The 20040-nt window shown below is 38.9% G+C and overlaps 1 protein-coding gene across 1 annotated transcript in view; it reads left to right on the top strand.

Annotated features, from left to right (window-relative positions):
* The window catches only part of TBX18 (T-box transcription factor 18), a 30343-nt gene continuing 10303 nt past the window's right edge, over nt 1–20040 (top strand). Inside the window, exons 1-6 of the mRNA XM_025925708.2 lie at nt 1–813; nt 1968–2172; nt 4349–4450; nt 7655–7826; nt 15708–15875; nt 19343–19407. Coding sequence (XP_025781493.2) covers nt 18–813; nt 1968–2172; nt 4349–4450; nt 7655–7826; nt 15708–15875; nt 19343–19407 — 1508 coding nt within the window. The 5' untranslated portion in view covers nt 1–17. The remainder of the gene's footprint in view (nt 814–1967; nt 2173–4348; nt 4451–7654; nt 7827–15707; nt 15876–19342; nt 19408–20040) is intronic.

Genomic DNA, 20040 nt, shown 5'->3' with positions numbered 1-20040 from the left:
ATTGGCTGGGCTGCGAGATGATTGACATGGCCTCAGACTCCACCCCTGCCGCTTTATTGACACTAATGAGCAAGTTCTTCCCACCGCTCTCCTGCTTGGAAGTGCTGACAGATCAAGGCAACAAATTTCAATTACAATCCCTAATTTGTGTCCGCAGAGTGTTTTTTACCCATGGTAGTCCTCTCTGGCGCATCAGTCGAAGCAGATCTTGGAGCAGCAGGAGGAGGTGGAGGGGGTGGGAGCGAAGGAGTGCATCAGTGAGAGAGCGCGCGCGAGAGACCGAGGGAAGGAAACTTGGCGGGCGCGTCGCTGGTTCCTCGGATCCCAACCCAAGCGAGAAAGAGGAAACGCCAAATTTGTTTTTGCCCGCGGCGGGGAAGGGGGCAGATCGGCCTGCGGGAGGCCCCGAGAGCCGTTCAAATTTTGGTGGGGGAGTAGAGCGAGTGTGTGCGTGTGCCCGCTTGAGTGTATATGCGCGAGGGGCGGGCGGGCGCCAGGCGGCGGGGATGGCCGAGAAGCGGAGGGGCTCGCCGTGCAGCATGCTAAGCTTGAAGGCGCACGCCTTCTCGGTGGAGGCGCTGATAGGCGCCGAGAAGCAGCAACAGCTTCAGAAGAAGCGACGAAAGCTGGGCGCGGAAGAGGCTGCGGGGGCCGTAGATGACCGAGGCTGTAGCCGCGGCGGTGGCGCCGGTGAAAAGGGATCCTCTGAGGGAGACGAAGGCGCTGCACTCCCGCCACCGGCTGGGGCGGTATCCGGGCCCGCCCGGAGCTGCGCAGATCTGGAACGGAGCTGCGGCTCCCGGGGAGCCGTGGGTGAGTCGGCCCTTTCCCGCCTAACTTCTTCCCCGCGCGTCCCTCCCGGTCCCGCGGGGAATCTGAACTTCGGCGAGTTGTAGGAGTGCGCGCGCGCGGTACCCGTCCGTGCCTGAGGCAATTCTGCCACCAGCGCGTTGGCTTTGGGTGTCCCGGCGCGAAGCTCACTGCCGCCCTGGCCGCTCTCGCCATTCAACTCTGGTCGCCCTCCAGAAGGTTAAAATGCCGCTCCTAGCCTCGCATTTCAGGCTGCCACAGCCCACTTGGCGACCCGCGCCCTCAGCCGCTGCTCTTTTCGGCTCTTGGCGGTGTAGGGCTTTGCCTTCCGCATCTGCCTCCCTTGGGGTTCCAGCCAATGGGTGCTCTTTTTTCTTTCCTAACTTTTAAAAACAAGGGGGTGGGGGGAGCGACGGCATAACCCCCCCCCGAAACCGGAACGAATGCCCTAAACAGTTTGGGCAAACCAGGAAGAGGGCGGTGTATTTGCAAACGTGGTTTCCCGAGGGGTAGCCGAACCCTTCCCTACCCCTCTGGATTCCCGACACCAAGGCCGACGGCCACCGTGGGCTGGCTTTTGGCTCCCTTCTCATCCCTTCGCTGCTTGGCTAAGGAGTTCAGGGCGGTCGGGGAGTTTGGCGGGAGTGGAGTCTGAAGAGCTTTCTAGAAGATGCCTCCGGCCGGGCCCAAAGCGAGCCGCCTCGGAAGCCTAACGGGAAGGGAGGCCCAGGCACTTCGGGCCAGGGATCCAGACGCCAGGCGGTTTTGCAGCGTGCGTTTCGGGTTTGCCGGGGTTTGCACTGGGGGTCTGGACTCCGGAACCCACTTCAGACTCTTTTGGGCACTTATCTAGACCCTGGCAGCGGCGCGAAACTTATTTTGGGGCCTTGACCAGGCGGAGGCCCGGAGGGAGGAGTGGACGCGGCCCTCGTGCCTTGGGACTCGGGGGTTCCGCTTGCACGTCGAGTCCCTTTGGTAGGCAGAGCGGTTGTCTACTCCTGGACCAGTTTGTTAGAAGAATCCGAAGGCACGAAAGCTCCCCCTTTTTTCCCTGGTCCTTTTGGTCTCCCCAGCCGCCCTCCAGGAGTCAGTCTCCCCTTTCGACTTCCCCTCTCAAAGCCCTCACCAGTTACCCCTCTTTGCCCTTTGCTGCCCAGGCGGCTGTGAGGACGGCTTCCTGCAGGGCGCTTCCCCGCTGGCGTCCCCCGGAGGATCCCCGAAGGGGTCCCCCGCGCCCGCCCTGGCACGGCCGGGGACCCCGCTGCCCTCGCCGCAGGCCCCGCGGGTGGATCTGCAGGGAGCAGAGCTCTGGAAGCGCTTTCACGAGATCGGCACGGAGATGATCATCACCAAGGCGGGCAGGTAAAGGGCGATCTGTCGCGAACGCCCCGGCCCTGGCCTCACCCCACGATGGGTTAGGAAGAAGGAGGGCCTGCAGAGCTGTGGAGTCTCTGGTTAGCACTTTTGTACGGACAAGACAAGGCCCGGGTTGTGGTTCACTTTTGAGACTGGCTTTGCCTGCCCACACCGCAGTGCAGTCGGTGAGGGGCACAGCCCCGCCGCCCTCTTGGATGTTAGGGAGAAAATCACCGTCCCCGCCGAAGCGGTGGCTGTTGCGGTTGATACTCCGTGTGCTGGGTAGTTCCAAATTCGTGGTTCTGTTTACGTCTGTCCACGTATTTATTTAGGCTCTAGTTATCGATTCCGGAACTACGGAACAGACGACTCTCCTTAACCCGTCCGTTTTTAAAAAGCGCAGTTTACTCTTTAGAAAACTATAATTTGCTTCTTTTTTAAAAAAGATTCCGGACTTCCAAGTTGGTTCTTTATCAAAAGATTTCCTAGCAATGTAAGAACGTCTTGTGCTATTTTGATATTATATTAGAATGAAAAGTTACTGGAATTATCAGTAATACATGTACAATCGCTGCAAAAATAATTACCCGGTTTTTAAAAACCATTCTGTTGGTGGATCCAGTTACATGGTTCCATTTTTTTTCTAAATGAAATGTAACACATTCGCCTAAATTTGTTGAAGGATACCACACACGCAAAAATGTAAGAAGTTATATCTGTTTTTTGAAAATGTAAAATTTGCACACTCATTAGTAAAATAAATAGTTTTGTTGGACAGATACCATTAATTTGAGGGAAGCACGGACGTATTTGCATGTTAAAGTTTTCAGTTCATTTAGTGCAGTGAAATCTATGAATAATATCTTCTTAAAAAAGAACTTTAAAAAGCACAGCAACTCTTTCAGGGAATACACATGGCAAAAACCTGGATAGCATAAAAGTATCCAAACTTATTAGAAATTACAAAAACATATTTTATTGAATCCATATGCTACCTTCTACATTTTCACAGAGCTTTTATTAATGATCCAAATTCAGTCTTCAACAACACAAAGCAACAGTTGTCTTATAAAGGATGTAGTTAAAGACCTTTACTCTTTATCTTACAGGTGCACTGAAATAACACTAAAACAGCAGCATATTAAACTGTTCTCATGCCTAGTTAGGAATAATGGACTTTCTTTACTCTGGAAGTGGTCTTAAATGGCATTAGTGTTATAGAAAAAGTTTTTAGTAAATAACAGTACTAAAATTTGTGTTACAAGGTTAAATTAGCAAAAATTAGATTAACTGGCAGGGTCTTAGACATAAATCTCTAGATGAAAGTTTAAAAAAAGAGAACTGCTCTATTTGTTTTTTAATATACAATAATTTACTGTTCTACTCATGCTACTGTATCCTTTTTAAAGGATAGCTGGGTGTACTTTAGCATCTCTGATATGCATCTCTGATATGCATCTCTGGGAAGCCTAGAGAAATGCAGATTTTCATTTGTTTTAATTAGCAAAGTTTGAGTAAGTGCAGCTAAATAAGAAAGTATTTCCAGGGTATAGTGGGGGAAGGAATGATTTGGTAAATATACATTGTGTTTAGTTTCTGCTTTCAATAAAGAAGTTTTACTATACCTTTCAAATTTAGAGCAACTTTTGCACTTCACCTTTACCATGCTGCAGACAGGAAGTCCTGTCTCAATAAAGAACATATTGTTTGGTTATAGCATGGCACATTGGCTCCTTGTGGTTTTTTATAACCCTTTTAAAATTTCACATTATAATATATTTTATCACTTGTACAAATTCAGATTTTCTATTTCTACCATTTGGAACATTTTATTATTCGTATTATTAAAGTAAATACGCTTATTGATTTTTGTTTAAGACATAAGCTGCTTTTTTTTTAGTGCTGTTACTCCTTCAGTGTACAGTTCTTTTCCTTTTAAGCTGTACTGACATTTCAGTAAACACGGTGCATGACAGTGTACAACAAATTATATTTATAAGCCTCAGTTTTGATGTGTCCTGTATTCTGATTCTTTGAATTACATTACCAAAGTGAATGCTACAAATTTTTCCGTATGAAAAACAGAGAGGTTTCCCTAGGTTTCTTGGCTTATTCATTGTCCATGCCTAATCACAAACAAAAACAAAACACATAACCTCTTTCCTCCCCTCCGTATGCATAGGCGCATGTTTCCAGCAATGAGAGTGAAGATCTCAGGACTAGATCCTCACCAGCAATATTACATTGCCATGGACATTGTGCCAGTGGACAACAAAAGATACAGGTACAGTGATCAGATGGATACAAGAGGATAAGAAAATGCTAGGAGTTTACAGGCTATGCCTGTTTCATCTGTGATAACTATGATGTTTGTTTCCAGAAGCCTGTAGGATTTCTAGGTCTATAACCCAACTCCCGACAGTTCCAGTAGCCCAGATGGTGCCTTCTCTTACAGTAAATGTGGAAACTTAATTTTTGTTTTGCTTTTAACAGATATAGAAGAAGTGTTTTTTAAGTATTGATAACTTTAAATAAGGGCTAGTTTAGTGTTGCTAAACTGTGTCTTTTATAATGATTCACTTTTCAATTAGGATTTTGAGAGGAAATGTTAAATTTGTAGGTATACATAATATTCAATGAAATGTTTCATTTTCTTTGTGATTGTTTCGATCTTTAAAGAAATTCCCTTTACCTTGTTATGTTCAAAATCATAATTGTTGGTAGGCTTATTTCCTTTAATATTAGAAAATTATTGAGGATTTTTATAATTTAGGAAATACAATCTCCTAATTCATTACGATATTAGGACATCTTTAAACTGGTAATGAATTTGTTAACCGTTGTTTTTTGGTTAGTAGTTAACACAGTAGATTTAAAAAGAATGTTGTAATATTTAGATTTTGAAAGAGTATATATTTATTTGGATATCAGGTAAAGTTGGAAAAGATACACATTCTTCAGTTTCAAACCTACCTCTGCAAATAAGCCAATCAGCAGTTTTCAATGACAATGCTTTTTACTTTCCTGAGGAGTTAAAAATGCTAACATTTAAAAAAGGAAATTTCGAGTAGAAGATCAGAAGATGCTGCTTTAAATTTTGTTCTTCTTTGTTTCTATGTATTTTTTAATTTTTATAAACAGCTAGAGCATTTAGTAAGTTTTTTAATGAAGTCAGATTTGGTTTTCATCACTTTTTAACATTTAGGGAGTACTTTTTTGAAACAGGCTTATCATGTCAAAAGTATACAGATTCAATTAGTACAGGCGCACATGGAATGCTAAAAGAATGGGTAATAAAAAAGACAGTTTTATTATTTGTGTTTTGTATTGTTACTGATTTTAATTAAACAACTCATTAAGGAGTTTGCTAAAATTATCTACTACGTGGTAGAAGCTAGAAGGCATTTAGTCCTTAAATATACTTGGTTTAAAAATCCATATTCTAATTTGGCTTTTGTGTTGAGAAAGATAATGTAATTCTTAATGAGCTTAGAAATTATTCCTTTCTCTTCCAAACTTCTCTCCTATTTCTCCAAATATCTTTCATGTATTTTGGGTGGTTTCTTTGACTTAATTGATTCTTATTATTCTCACATAAAGCAAGAAAATTTGCTAGTATAGTATTTGCAGGTATAGTATTAAGATGTCAAATTTTGAAAGATCAAATTGTAAATCATTAATTTGTTTTCACTTACAATGCTTACCAAGAAGTTTGGTTTTAGCAGTTGTATTAAGAATGTTTCACAAAGAATATGTAACATGTAATGTGTATTCTCTTGGTGGGTGTGGATTTTTTTGGAATAACTATAGTGCAGTTTTTTTCTTGAATTTCTAAGATTTGCATTTTATTTTCTAACTTTTTTAGGAGTAGTAGAAAAAATTTTTTGGTTATTTTCTGCTATCAAAGAGTGATATTTGATTGTTAAAAATCCTTGTGATTTATTGTAATGTAAAATTAATATTCACAAAAGCCTAATTCATTATACCAATTCAGGGAAATTTTTAAAAATTATTTTTAATTTTGTGATTATCTATTTTTTCCCCAAGGAAAGGAATTAAAGAATAGAAGGCATATTGAGCTCAAAAGAGAATAAAATATATGACATTAGTTGAAACAGAGAGCCTTACCAGAGATGTTATGAAAATCTGTCATGCTATTTCTAAAAGAAATTTGCATATAACACCGGTAGAATTCTCTGAGACTATTCACAAATTATTGCTTTAAATTGTATGTCATATTTTAGAATACAAATGGAAGGAAAACACCTAAGTATGTAATTTCATTTTATACCCTTTTCTAAGTGAATCATCATATACTAGTTTCTAGTTTTTGAATTAGCGAATTTTAGATTAACATTAATAAATGATAATCTGGGGCGCCTGGGTGGCGCAGTCGGTTAAGCGTCCGACTTCAGCCAGGTCACGATCTCGCGGTCCGTGAGTTCGAGCCCCGCGTCAGGCTCTGGGTTGATGGCTCAGAGCCTGGAGCCTGTTTCCGATTCTTTGTCTCCCTCTCTCTCTGCCCCTCCCCTGTTCATGCTCTGTCTCTCTCTGTCCCAAAAATAAATAAACGTTGAAAAATAAATGATAATCTGAATATAGGATTGAATATTATGATCTTATTTATTACCTAAAACATTATTATTTAAATGTATTGTTCTTATGGAGTCAATATATTTGAAACACTTAAATGAACAGAAGAGGATGTTTGGTCTCTTTATTTGAAAAGTAATATTAATTAGATATGCCCTTATTTTCAAAGTTTGATGTATATTTTTATTAGTGGAATTTGAAAACTGAAGAATTTTCTTATAAGGGTTGAGAAAGAGAAATATAGGCTATAAAGACCTACATTTTTTCATTATACAAAATTTTTAAGTTAAACTTAATACATTATCTGCAATTTTTAGCTTAATTGAATTAGAAAAATGTTCTAAATGATAATAGCTAAACTTTTTTTCTAAGAAAATGAAAGTATAGAACTTTTGACAGTTTCCCCTTGCCTTTCTACCATTGACCTCATCAGCCTGTACATTCCTAAAATGGGAAGTGGTCTTAAAGGAAGTGGGGCACTTTAAAGGTATAGCTCTCAAGGTGTTTTGAGATTCACTTAAAGGTGAGCTTGACAACTTAATAGTTTCTTCATGTCAATTGAATATCCAGATGAAAAATGGAAAATATCAGTATGCAGATGGAATGTCTAGTGTGAATAAGTGTGAATCATAAGAATGAAGATACTTGAATTTATGGTGGTGATAATGTGCATAAACCCTTAACACATCACTTGCTCTGAAAGGTCTGTAAACCACGGCTGCCTCCGAGAGTTTTTGAAAAGTGCTTGAAATGTTATTTTATGTGTATTGGATGTAAAGAGCAAATTGTTTTTTAGACTTAAAAAAAATAAGATATTCAGTTTGTCTGATTCTACTGACTTGGAAATTCCAAGAAAGCAATATTCTATATACTGAGCCTTGTCATTGCCTTCTAGGTATGTTTACCACAGCTCTAAATGGATGGTGGCGGGTAATGCTGACTCCCCTGTGCCACCGCGGGTGTACATTCATCCGGACTCGCCTGCCTCCGGGGAGACTTGGATGAGACAAGTGATCAGCTTTGACAAGCTGAAGCTCACCAACAATGAACTGGATGACCAAGGCCATGTGAGTAGATGGCTTCCCTAAGGTGCCACCATTGGTGGTATAGACATATATGTACTGTGTCTGACTGAATGGCATGAACTTCTCTCAGATCATAATATTCCTCTCTTGGTTGGTCAGCATGTGCTTAATTAATCTGTGCAAAATCAAGGTTATATTTGCATCAGAGACTACGCCTGTGGCCTGAAGCATATCCTATGAAACATTTAATAGGTTAAAACTAGATACTGCATTTGTATTAAAATGAAAGAATCTCAGGCAGACTTTTTTAGCCAAAACATATGTTTGAAACCCTATAAGGTGCTAATTATTATGGTCTGACTATGAATACTTAGGAGTTGGGTCAACAGGGATAATGGTTTATTGTGTCCTGCCTGCATCTAGCTCTTTTCCCTCTTGAAGCTTATTGCTTCTCAGTAATGGTCTAGGCTTACACTATTTGTGTCCCATTTTTATAATCTAATCTAATGTGTCAAAATGTTACAGTAACAATTCTTTTTAGTCTTAAAATTGCTGAAACATATGTAAATCAAAGTCAGTCATTCCAATAATATAGTGATTTTTAATGCCTTATTGTTATGCAATATTATTCGTAGGCAATATTTCTACCTTATTATTTTAATAAATAAGTAACTCTGGATACATGCTGATTTCCATCAAAAGCTAGCATTTCTATTAGGTTTTTGTTATTTGAGAGGGTTTTGATTGAGGCAGGATTGAAATATCTTTTGAAGAACACATCATACATAAAAGGAATATCGAATATCAACTAGTTCATTTTTCAAAGTGTAACATAAAGATAGCATATTTATAAGCAAATCTTTTCAAACAAAAATGCAAACTGTCATAACCTAGTAATACACTTATGACGGGGTATGATTTGTAAACTGCTAGATAGTATCTTACGCAATGACCTTAGAAACATTCAAGTATAAATTTCATTGTGGTACAAATTCAGTATCTAGATTTTTAAGACACATCTATTTTACATTGCTTTTGTTTGTTTGTTGCCTTTTATGATTGAAAACAAAATCAGAGGGCTTAATTGGTCTGACTCTTGATCTCAGCTAAGGTCTTGATCTCAGTGTTCTGAGTTCAGGCCCCACAGTGGTGGGTGTGAAGCCTACTTAAAAAAAAAAATCAGAAAAGCAACATAGTAGATTTCATTTCTGAATCCAACTTCATGCTCTATTTTAGTGCAGTAGTTATTTCTGTTTTTATTCTTTATTTACACAGTCAAGTTGTAACAGTTTTCACTTGACTTCAGGGAAGGAACACTAGTTTCTTCTGTCTCATTGAGGGAGCGGACTGAAATATTGCCAGCCTGTTCATTGAGGGGTCTTTTGTTTTTGGAATAGAAAATTTAAAAATAGGGGCGCCTGGGTGGCTCAGTTGCTTGAGTGTCGGACTTCAGCTCAGGTAATGATCTCACTGTGAGTTCAAGCCCGCGTCAGGCTCTGTGCTGACAACTCAGAGCTTGGAGCCTGCTTCAGATTCTGGGTCTCCTCTCTCTGCCCCTCCCGTGCTCATGCTCTGTCTCTCTCTGTCTCTCAATAATAAATAAACGTTAAACAATATTTTTAATTTAAAAATAATACTGTTAAGTGTGACTTGTTTTCAAAAGCTTAAGTATCTTCTACTTTTCAGAGTCCTACAGTTTAAGAATATATCTTTTAAAGAGATAATTGGGTCTAAAAACTATACACTGTCATATATAAAGTACATACTTCTTTCCGTAATTTAAATCACTTTCTAATTCTAAATTTTTCACATCAGGTAACTGGCTTTATATCTAATACTTAATGTATCTGCAATATTTGATGTAGATATGGTAATTTATGTATATAATTTAAAGTTTGTAATCTCATTAGACTTTCTGTCAAACAGTATTCTCCAGAGGAACAGAACCAGTAGAATGTGTATAAATATATACATAGAGAGAGATTTATTTAAGGAATTGGCTCACGTAATTGTGGGGGCTGGTAGGTCCCAGAACTACAGCAGCAGGCTGGAGACCCAGGGAAGAGTTGATCCTGCATCTCAAGCATGAAGGCAGTCTCAAAGCAGGATTCCTTTTTCCTCAGGGGACCTCAGTCTGTTTCTTTTAAGGCCTTCAACTGATTGAATAAAGCCCACCCACATTATGGAGGGTAATCTGCTTTACTCAAAGTCTACTGACTTAAATATTAACCTTGTCTAAAAAATAACTTCACTGGGACACCTGGGTGGCTCAGTCAGTTGAATGTTTGACTCTCGATTTTGGCTTAGGTCTTGTCATGGTTTGTGAGTTTGAGTTCGATTCCCACATTGGGCTCTGCACTGACAGCATGGAGCCTGCTTGGGATTCTCTGTCTCCCTGTCTCTCTGCCTCTCCCCTACTTGCTCTAATGCTCTCTCTCTCAAAAATAAATAAATAAACTTAAAAAATTTACAAATTCCTTCATAGCAACATCCAGACTGTGTTTGCCCAAATATCTAGGGAACATGGACCAGCCAAGTTGACACATAAAATTAATCATCACATAGCATTTGTTTAAACACAAAAGAATACATTGCAATTGAAATTCAATTGCTTATACCTAAATAATTATAATATTTCACTTTTACGAAAAACAAAAACATAGAAAACAGTAAAATCTAGAGAAATGTGTCATCTATCAATGAAATTTTTCTTTTAAGGTTATGGCAGGATATAATATTTTAATACAGGGTAGGTAATTAATGAGTGTGGGAAACAGGGAGATAAAGATATGTACCTATTTTGGAAGCAAGAAAATTGCCTTTGTACGTGGTAAAAATGTATGAATCAGTTGATACTAGAGGGGAATGTAGGAGGGAAGATGCTCTTTTCCATTATTTATCTTTAAAAAATTATATGTTTTTAAATTTATTTTTATTAATTTTTTTTCAAGTTTATTTTAGAGACACACACACACACACACACACACACACACACACACACGGAATGGGTGGGGGAGGGGCAGAGAGAGAAACACAGAATCTGAAGCAGGCCCCATGCTCTGAGCTGTCAGCACTGAGCCCGATGCAGGGCTGGAACTCATGAACCATGAGATCATGACCTGACCTGAAGTCAGATGCTTAACCTACTGAGCCACCCAGGTGCCCCTTAAAACAATATTTTTTAAGACTTTGTAAAATGTATTATAATGTAGAAAGCCATAGTCTCTGCCTTCAGTGATTTAACCTAGATGGGGAGAGAAGACATGCATACAGATGATCATGCTGTCTGCCCAGAGAAATACAGATGCCACATTATTTCAGCCAGGAGAGATTGGGAAGGCTTCATGAAGAAGGTGTCTATTGTATTTTTTTACTCAGTTTGATGACCCCAAGTGAGGTTAGATTGGAGATTAGGAAATTGTTCTTCCTTCTATTGTTTATTTGTTTATTTTTAAGTAGGCTTCACGCCTAGTGCAGAGCCCCATGCAGGGCCTGAACTCAGGATCCTGAGATCAAGAGTCAGATGCTTAACCAGCTGAGCCACACAGGTGCCCCTCTTACTCTATTGTTGATGTGATTCAGCATCTAGGAAGATAGTAGTGCCATTATGGTGGAACTTTCTAATTCAGTAGTCCTTTTCTTGACTCAGAGACCTCTTAGGAACTCACCCCTCTGTCATCAGATGGTGAAGGTCCCCCTAACTGCAAATTCTGAAGGAAGTGATAGTAATTTCTAATTAATCAAGCTGTAGACACAAATTAGAGGTGAATTTTGCTTTCTTACCTTTTTTTTGGCCTCTCACCTCCCAGTTTTACTCTTCTAAAAGTATATAAGCATTCAACATAGTGACCTGAGAACTGCATGTAGACTTGGGACTTTTATTAAACACAGTGTGTTTAACATAGGACTCAAATCTTCACAGGGCTGTGACTGAACCTAGAACTGCATGAGACATGAGGTTATGTGCTACTAGGTTTTCCTCAATGTGACTTCATCTTTCCAAATACCAGGGATTATCTAGAGAGGAATATTGAAGAGAATCTAGGCTGGAATGTCCTACCCCTCCACAACTAATCCTTGAATGTTGTAAAGACTTTATAATCTCTACTTCATGGCGAATCTGTAGTCAGCTTTACGTTGGATTGTATACAGCCAAGACCGGTCCTTGGGCTACCCATGTGTAGATGGTTAGCATGCTTGGGTAAGGTATTTCCTTCTCATCATGTGCATGGCTCCCTGTTCATCTGGAGTTTGTTGTCTGGAGGGACACATTTTACATGAACATCTCTGAAAAATTAGAAGACGTTTAACAGGTAATGGTGTCTTTAAACATTGGCAGGACTCCTACCCACAGTGCTGGGGTGCTTTGGAAGGAAGCATGGCCAGCTTGCCATAGTCAGGAGACCTGTGGAGGGTCTCTTTCTCAGCTGCCAAAGGGTTGGTGACATAGTCACCCTAGCTCTAAGTTTGTCCTCACCCTCTTTCATTTCTGCTTGAGATTCAGGTAGGGAAGCAAGGCATTACCAGGGAGATTGCCAAGATCTCCTTGAGAAAAACTTGTAACAGCTTGGAGATCCAACATGTTCATGTTCATGAGCATGTCACTTTTGTGCTCTGAGGCTTGTTTTTCTCATGTGTTTTAGTAGAACCAGAGGATTTTGAGTGAATCAGATGAGGTGATGAACTTGAAAGTACATATTTGTAAGGAGTGTTGTATATTCAGCATCACATCTGAGACAAAACCAAGGCCATCTTGCCATGGAGCTTGTGATCCGATGTTACTGTCTTGACCCCTACCTTTAAAATGAGTCAGTACCAGTCATCACCAATAATGCAGGGAGCTAAGTATCTGCTCTTCCTCGGCCCTTTGCTTGACTTGTTCCAACACTGGCATTTAGGTCATCTAGAAAATTTCCAGAGTCAGCAGGTAATGTTTCCTTATTGAGCTGTTTTATAAGGCACAGCTGGCCTGTCTGTCAAACTTCAGGCACTTTAGGCCCTTCATACTAGAGATAAGTAATATCATGCTTCTTTTGACTCAGAACTAGTGTCTTTAAAGTGGAAAAAATATGTATCAAAGAAAACTGTGTTTATGAACATTAGTCCATGTAGCTATCTATGTTACTAGGTAATGCCAAAAAGAAAACAAAAAAATCCTCCATTTAAACAGAACAGAGAGCATGCATGGTACATGCAGATCCGATATAATTATTTAAGTTTCAGCATTATCATGGTGGGCTCCTTGTTTATAAGGCCAATAGTTCTCCTGGTTTTATTTCTTCTATTAAATAAGGAAAATGTTATTGACCACTCATCATTGTAAGTTTGATAGATCATTAAAAAGCAAATAATGCTATTTTATTCAGAAGAGCTAGGCTTGTTTAGCATTACCTGAAAACGTCCAGGAATATACTAAATCCGTATAGATAATATTGAAAACACGTTATTTTGCTTGAATGATCGATCTCCAGTTTACTATAGGCAGTTGCCATTTAATGTGCAAATATAGGCATACATCAGCTACTTCTATACCTTACTCCAGTATACCCCACATTAGGTCATCTTGGAAATTCTGTAAGGATATAAAGAAGGAAATAAAACTTAAGTATATATAGCAATATGGAGAAATCTGCTTGAGAGAACAAAGACTTCATAAAATCAGAACCTACGTTCATTGACTAGTAAACAGAAACCCAAATCAGTTTTAGTTTCCTTTATTCCAAGTTAGTTTATTCTAGTCTTCCAAAATTAGCTATGTATTTATTTTTGTTTGTTTGATGTGAGGTAGCTTTCTCCATTTTTTCTTCTCTGGAATTTACTGATCATTAGAATCATTAGAATAAATCTTGCATTTGTGTTTTACCTGGCTCACACAACCACACGTACATGTTACATTATGACCTAGTGTAAGTAAACACACACAAAGTGAACAATGTTTTGCAAAACAGTACTTATCCTTACTATAAGGAGCACACTCGATGTTTCTACTTTATAATTTTATTTATTTAAAAAGTTTCTTGTTGAGACCTTTTAAATTGATTTTTTGTGAGCCACTAATGGGTTATTGAAGTTCTCTCCTTTTTTTAGATCTGGAAAGAGACTTTTCCAGAGGCTGCAGATTCATGTGTGTGTCCACACGTGACCATGAGAGCTATTGTATTCCCTTACCCTTTCCTTATACGACTAACCGCCTTCCCATCAAATGGGTCTGGTAGGCACTATCATTAGATCCGCCACCCAGGCATTTCCTCTCCTGAGAGGAAATTTTAGGGTGAAAAACAAAACAAAATTGACCACTGCGCTCGTTACTGCCTGGGAGTAGAGACATCCTCTTATGGTAGCAAACATGCTTTCCAGGTATAGAGCTGTTTGTTTTAGGGCTGACCGAATATTCTGAATTTGGCTTCATTAAACTGTCTGCATCCTGAAAAACATGAGGCAGGTCAATCACTGTGTTTTTCCAAGACTTTGTTTAAGTATTTCTTTTCTTAACTCCCAAACTCCCAAGTCTGAATTCAGATTGTGTAACTCAGGAAAGATATAGCTTTGTTAACTGAACTAATTAATGAATACCTGACTGTGGACTCTCAGCAGCAAATAAAAAATTTCACTGGACAAGGATATTTCTTTACTCTACCTCCTATGCCTTGAAAGCATAAAACGTATACAGAAGGAGAAAAAAATTCACCCACAATCCCATCATCTAAACATGACCACTGTTCATAGCTTTTGGTGGGTTCTTTTTATTGTCTATTTTCATATAATTGTGATAAGTTTATAAACTTGGAACATTTAACGTTTAAACTGAAGCATTTTATTTTGTGGTTAAAAATGTCCTAAACAGGCTTTAGTAATGGCTGAATAACACCTATCTCATTGTATAGACTTTCATTGACCTAACCAATCTGCTCATGTGGCTTATTGTTTTTCCACCATTATAAATGGTGCACTGCCTATTCTACATGAAGTGCTGTTTTGGATTTGAAATATTTCCTTAGGATAAATTCTCAGAAGTGAAATCGTTGGGTAGAAGGTAGCTGAACCATATTATCAGATTTCCCTAGTAGAGTCTGAGTGCATTAGCTTTTCCATTCCCAGGTGCCTGGGTTTTGAAAGTTTCATTGTCATGAAGGTGTAGACACTGGGTTCTCTGGGCAAACCAGGGATATTGCAAGCCACACACAAGGCAGACCCTTGGGTGTTCTTAAAATTCCTTTTGCCCTTGAATAGGCACGTTGTCATCACCAATAGAGGAAAAATGCTCTCTTAAGAAAAACCTTGGTGTGCAAATACTTATTTTTAGGGGATGATTGTGGTGGAATTTAAATAATCATTTAAATCTCATTTTTAGTTTTACTGATTTGGATTTTGTGTTCCATTTGGCTCATTATAAATAAAATGTTGGGGCACCTGGGTGGCTCAGTTGGTTAAGTGTCCAACTTCACTCAGGTCATGATCTCACAGTATGTGAGTTTGAGCCCTGCGTTGGGCTCTGTGCTGACAGCTTGGAGCCTGGAGCCTACTTCACTACAGATTCTCTCTTTCTCTGCCCCTCACCCACTCACACTCTGTCTCTCTCTGTCTCTCAAACATAAATAAACATTTAAAAAAACTAAAAAAAAATAAAATGTTGATGAATTTATTCTTGTGTTTTCAGAAACAGAAAATTAGATGTTAAGTTCATGATTATTCACAGGGTTCCACCAAAATTATGACTCTCTTTTTCCTTTTGTAGTTTTATGCATATTTTACAAATAACTTCTTAGCCCTCCCTCTACAATTTTGATATATTTTATTTATTTTTTTGATATACTTTATTAAACTGGCACTTCTGCCAATTTTTCTTACACATTAAATATTTAGTCATGGTGATAAGACTGGGCAGAAGTTCTTGATATTTTTGGCCTTCTTTCCTTGATACAGATTATTCTTCATTCTATGCACAAATACCAACCACGAGTCCATGTCATCCGTAAAGACTGCGGGGATGATCTTTCTCCCATCAAGCCTGTTCCATCTGGGGAGGGAGTAAAGGCATTCTCCTTCCCAGAAACTGTCTTCACGACTGTCACTGCCTATCAGAATCAGCAGGTATTGTTCTCAGAATTTGTATCTTTCTAGACTTTTCGTTTCAGGGGTAAATTGAAAGCTAGCTATCCTTTTCACTGTATCTCAGTGTTACCAACTGTCATAAAGCATTTGCCATATAAGACATCCAGGGTGTGTGTGTGTGTGTGTGTGTGTGTGTGTGTGTGTGTGTGTGTGTATAAAAATAATTCTTTTTCTGTGATTCTTCAAGTAAGGCTACTATCGCGAGAATTTCTTTAGACAAGAATGTGTCTCATGACTGGCAATGTAGGTTTACTTTCCATTTTGAGATATTGAATGATAAAGTCATAATTAAAATTAAAAAGCATGTGGAAATAGACAAGAAGAATATGAAAGATTGCCTAGGAAATAAACAAGTAGAATTTGAAAGATAATACATTATTTTAAAACTATAATCCATGTATTATAGGAAATATTTCAGAGGCATTTATCTTATATAGTCATTTTGGTACATATACAAAAAGGGCTGTTTCTTTCAAGATAGGCTTTAATTGTGACAGAGGGTGATACATAGGCTTATAAGCTGAGAGATCAATTGTGGAGTAATCTTTTCATAAAATTAGTAATAATTTCAGAGGTGAAGTATTTCTTTTTGATATTGGTAAGTGTATGTATTTCTTTAAGGCTGTGTCAAGTAAGTGGAAAATTGATTTGAGGCAGTTTTTTAGTCCATGCAGTTACAGCGAGTTTTCGTAAAAAATTGTGATGTAGGGGCGCCTGGGTGGCGCAGTCGGTTAAGCGTCCGACTTCAGCCAGGTCACGATCTCGCGGTCCGTGAGTTTGAGCCCCGCTTCAGGCTCTGGGCTGATGGCTCAGAGCCTGGAGCCTGTTTCCGATTCTGTGTCTCCCTCTCTCTCTGCCCCTCCCCCGTTCATGCTCTGTCTCTCTCTGTCCCCCCAAAAATAAATAAACGTTGAAAAAAAAAATTGTGATGTAGTTGAGGCTGATATGGTATGTGGTAGATTTTTTCTTTAGGTTTTAGTGATCAACAGAATTATTTTAGCTCTCCACTTATTACGTTTATTTACATCTCAGTTAGATGTTAAACTCTGTTGTGGTTTCTGTTGTTTTAAAGCTTATGAGGAGGTTTGGATTCTGTCCTCTGCATCTTACTTTAGGGCTGGGAGGCTCATCCCCTCTCATCCATGGGGAGATGCCAGCCCCACAGCTGAAGATGTCCTGTTCTCTCATTCACGTTGTCATGCTTTTATATAGACTTTTAGAAACAAGCATGAAATTAACCTTTAGAAGGACTGGAGATTATTAGGAAGATATTCTTAAAATATGTTAGGTGCAGATAATGAATTTTTTTTTTTGTTTTAGGAAAAATGCATAGAGAGAAAAAGAGCTGAGATATTCACTACCTTTTAAGGAACCCCAGTTATCTTCTTTCTCTCTCTCTGCCTCTTTCTCTGTCTCAAGCACAAACAAATTAGCCATGTCAAATGTGTGTATTCTCCCAGCCTCTGTGATACAATAAACAAGATACAATAAGCTTTTGGTACATGTTGGTGACTAACACCAGTTGATAAACATTGACAAATCAATCAATTAATAGGGTAAGAAACTTAGAAAGGAAATTGATAATGACAAAATGCAATGATCATTTTTTATCTTTTTGGCTACTATTTTTAAGAACTCATGGAAAATTGGTAGGCAGCTTAGCCTGGTGGTTAGCATGGGTTCTGAAGCCTAGAGTCCCAGCCTAATTCTATTGCCAAGTAACCTTATGAAACCATAGGAAACTTAAGCCTCAGTTAAAAAAAAAAAACATAAAATTGGGATAATAACTACGTATAAATTGCCATGAGAATTAAATGAAATATGTGTATAAAATTCTCACTACAGCATACATAGTATGCACTCAGGAATAAAAATAATGATAATAGTAGTATATCTCTATTCAGACAAGGCACCATTATATAAATCTGTACTCTTTTTTGAAATACTACTTTAAATGAACATTTAAGTTATTTAATGTTATTTAAATATTATTTAAATGAACAAAGAATTAAGCCATAATGAATTATAAAGAACTCCATCAATGACAGAATGGCAGTCATGCTGAATTAATTAGCAAACCTTTACATTATATCCTTTATAAGGTAGTTTTATCCACATACTAAGACAGTATCATGTGGAGCACATGTATCTCAGGTACTGCACAGAGCACACAGAGGACAATATAGGGGACTGCAGAAGACTTTTCAAAGATGCCCCCCCTTTTTCTTTTTGGTCTTAGTGTTATCCAATAGTTTTCATTTGTCCTTAGCCAAAATGGTACCATCGGAAGTATGTTCATTAACTTGGTAGATTCCACTAAACCAAAGAGCATAAAAAACAAAGCATGATGTGCTTCTTTGAAAATAGGCTGTAAATTCCTTTGGGCAAGGTGCAGATCTGTTAAGAAATAGATGAGATGTTGTTTATTAGTCTCAATTACAAGATGGTATAACTAAAAAATATGTTTAATGGAAATGATTAGGCCATCTGTAAAAATTCTACCCCCAAATTTTAGTTAAAATTAAAACATCATTTATTTCTACTACATGAATAGGATTTAATCTCATTAGAGTCTTCCAGTAGGGTTACCTCTGGTTAGACATTCACTATATTGCTCTGACCAGGTCAGGATTCAACAGAAAAAAAACAGGAAAGAATAAAACTTTAAGATGAGAGCCATAAAGATGATTCAAAGAGAGACAAAGAGGGGCTCCTGGGTGGCTCAGTCGGTTAAGCGTCCGACTTCAGCTCAGGTCATGATCTCATGGTCCGTGAGTTCGAGCCCCGCGTCAGGCTCTGGGCTGATGGCTCAGAGCCTGGAGCCTGTTTCAGATTCTGTGTCTCCCTCTCTCTCTGACCCTCCCCCATTCATGCTCTGTCTCTGTCTCAAAAATAAATAAACGTTAAAAGAAAATTTAAAAAAAAAACCAAAAAACAAAGAGAGACAAAGAAAAATACAAAGGCAGATAAGTTAAAGAAGTGTATATTACCTTCAGAAGAAGAGAGGAATATGTTGAAGCTTAATAGCATTCAAGCATATAAATAACTTGAATAAATAGAAGTTGGATATTAGCTGTTACCCATTACCAATAAAAATAGGATTAAACCATGTCAGAGTTAAATGGAAGTGCTTTAGTTCAGAGGGATTGAAAACAAAGGACAAGTTATCAAGAGAAGATTCAGAATTTCCTTCTCTAGTGATATTAAAAGCAAAACAAATTTTATTTACAGAGTTTGAGTATGGATGGGGATTGTCTTTTTCTTAGCAGATGAATGTCTAGGTGATTTCTGAAATTTTCTTTTGATTTGCAGCTAAAATAATAAAATACCTGAGAAATAGGGGAGAGTCAATTTTGGAATTACTTGTAGTTCTTCTACCATTTCTGTCTTTAATAAACTTCCTTGACATTTCTAATATTTGATATGACTTTTTTCCTGCTCTGCAGATTACTCGCCTGAAGATAGATAGGAATCCATTTGCCAAAGGCTTTCGAGACTCTGGACGTAACCGGTAAGTCTTAGTGAAGAGCATTTTGGCTCTGATAAATATATTTGGCTTTTTATTGTGAATTTTCCATTACAAGGTAAAGAGTTAAATTTACTGACATGATTTTGAAATCATTTTCTGATGAGGATTAAAATTTGTCGCTAACACTGGGCCTTGGAGGTAACTTAGTTTTGGGTCTAGTGCTGGGGTCTGCCCATTCCTAAGGTGAACTCTGATGTGTGATGCTGGCTGAAAAATGGAAGTTCTCAGGGTGCACAGTGCAGGCCACCTCTGAAGGGGGCTTGAGGAGACCTGCCCTTTAGGCACAGGGGCTTCAGTATCTCAAATCAATAGCCTGCCTTTCAGGCCCTGGGGCTTCAGTATTCTAAGTCAGTAGCCTCTGTGCATCTGCTCACGGTTTAGAATTTGCTTAGTGATATCACAACAATCTATTGATTCTGTCTTTCGAACATGATGGGGTTTCTCTTTCCCTCAGATTTCCAACTAGAATATGAAACTACTCCCCTTTGCCAAGAGAGCTGATGTTCTTTAGTTTCCAAATTTGTCTTGGCTCCGCTGACAGCCACACACTTGTTTATTTTTTCTGTGGCGTGTTTTATGGTGTTTGTACTAAGTGGGAGAGCTACAATAATGAAT

The sequence above is a fragment of the Puma concolor genome, chromosome B2 (genome assembly GCF_028749965.1).
Source record: "Puma concolor isolate L17-30 chromosome B2, mPumCon1.1.hap2, whole genome shotgun sequence".
In the NCBI taxonomy this organism is placed as follows: domain Eukaryota; kingdom Metazoa; phylum Chordata; class Mammalia; order Carnivora; family Felidae; genus Puma; species Puma concolor.
This window is presented reverse-complemented; position numbering and strand designations above follow the sequence as displayed.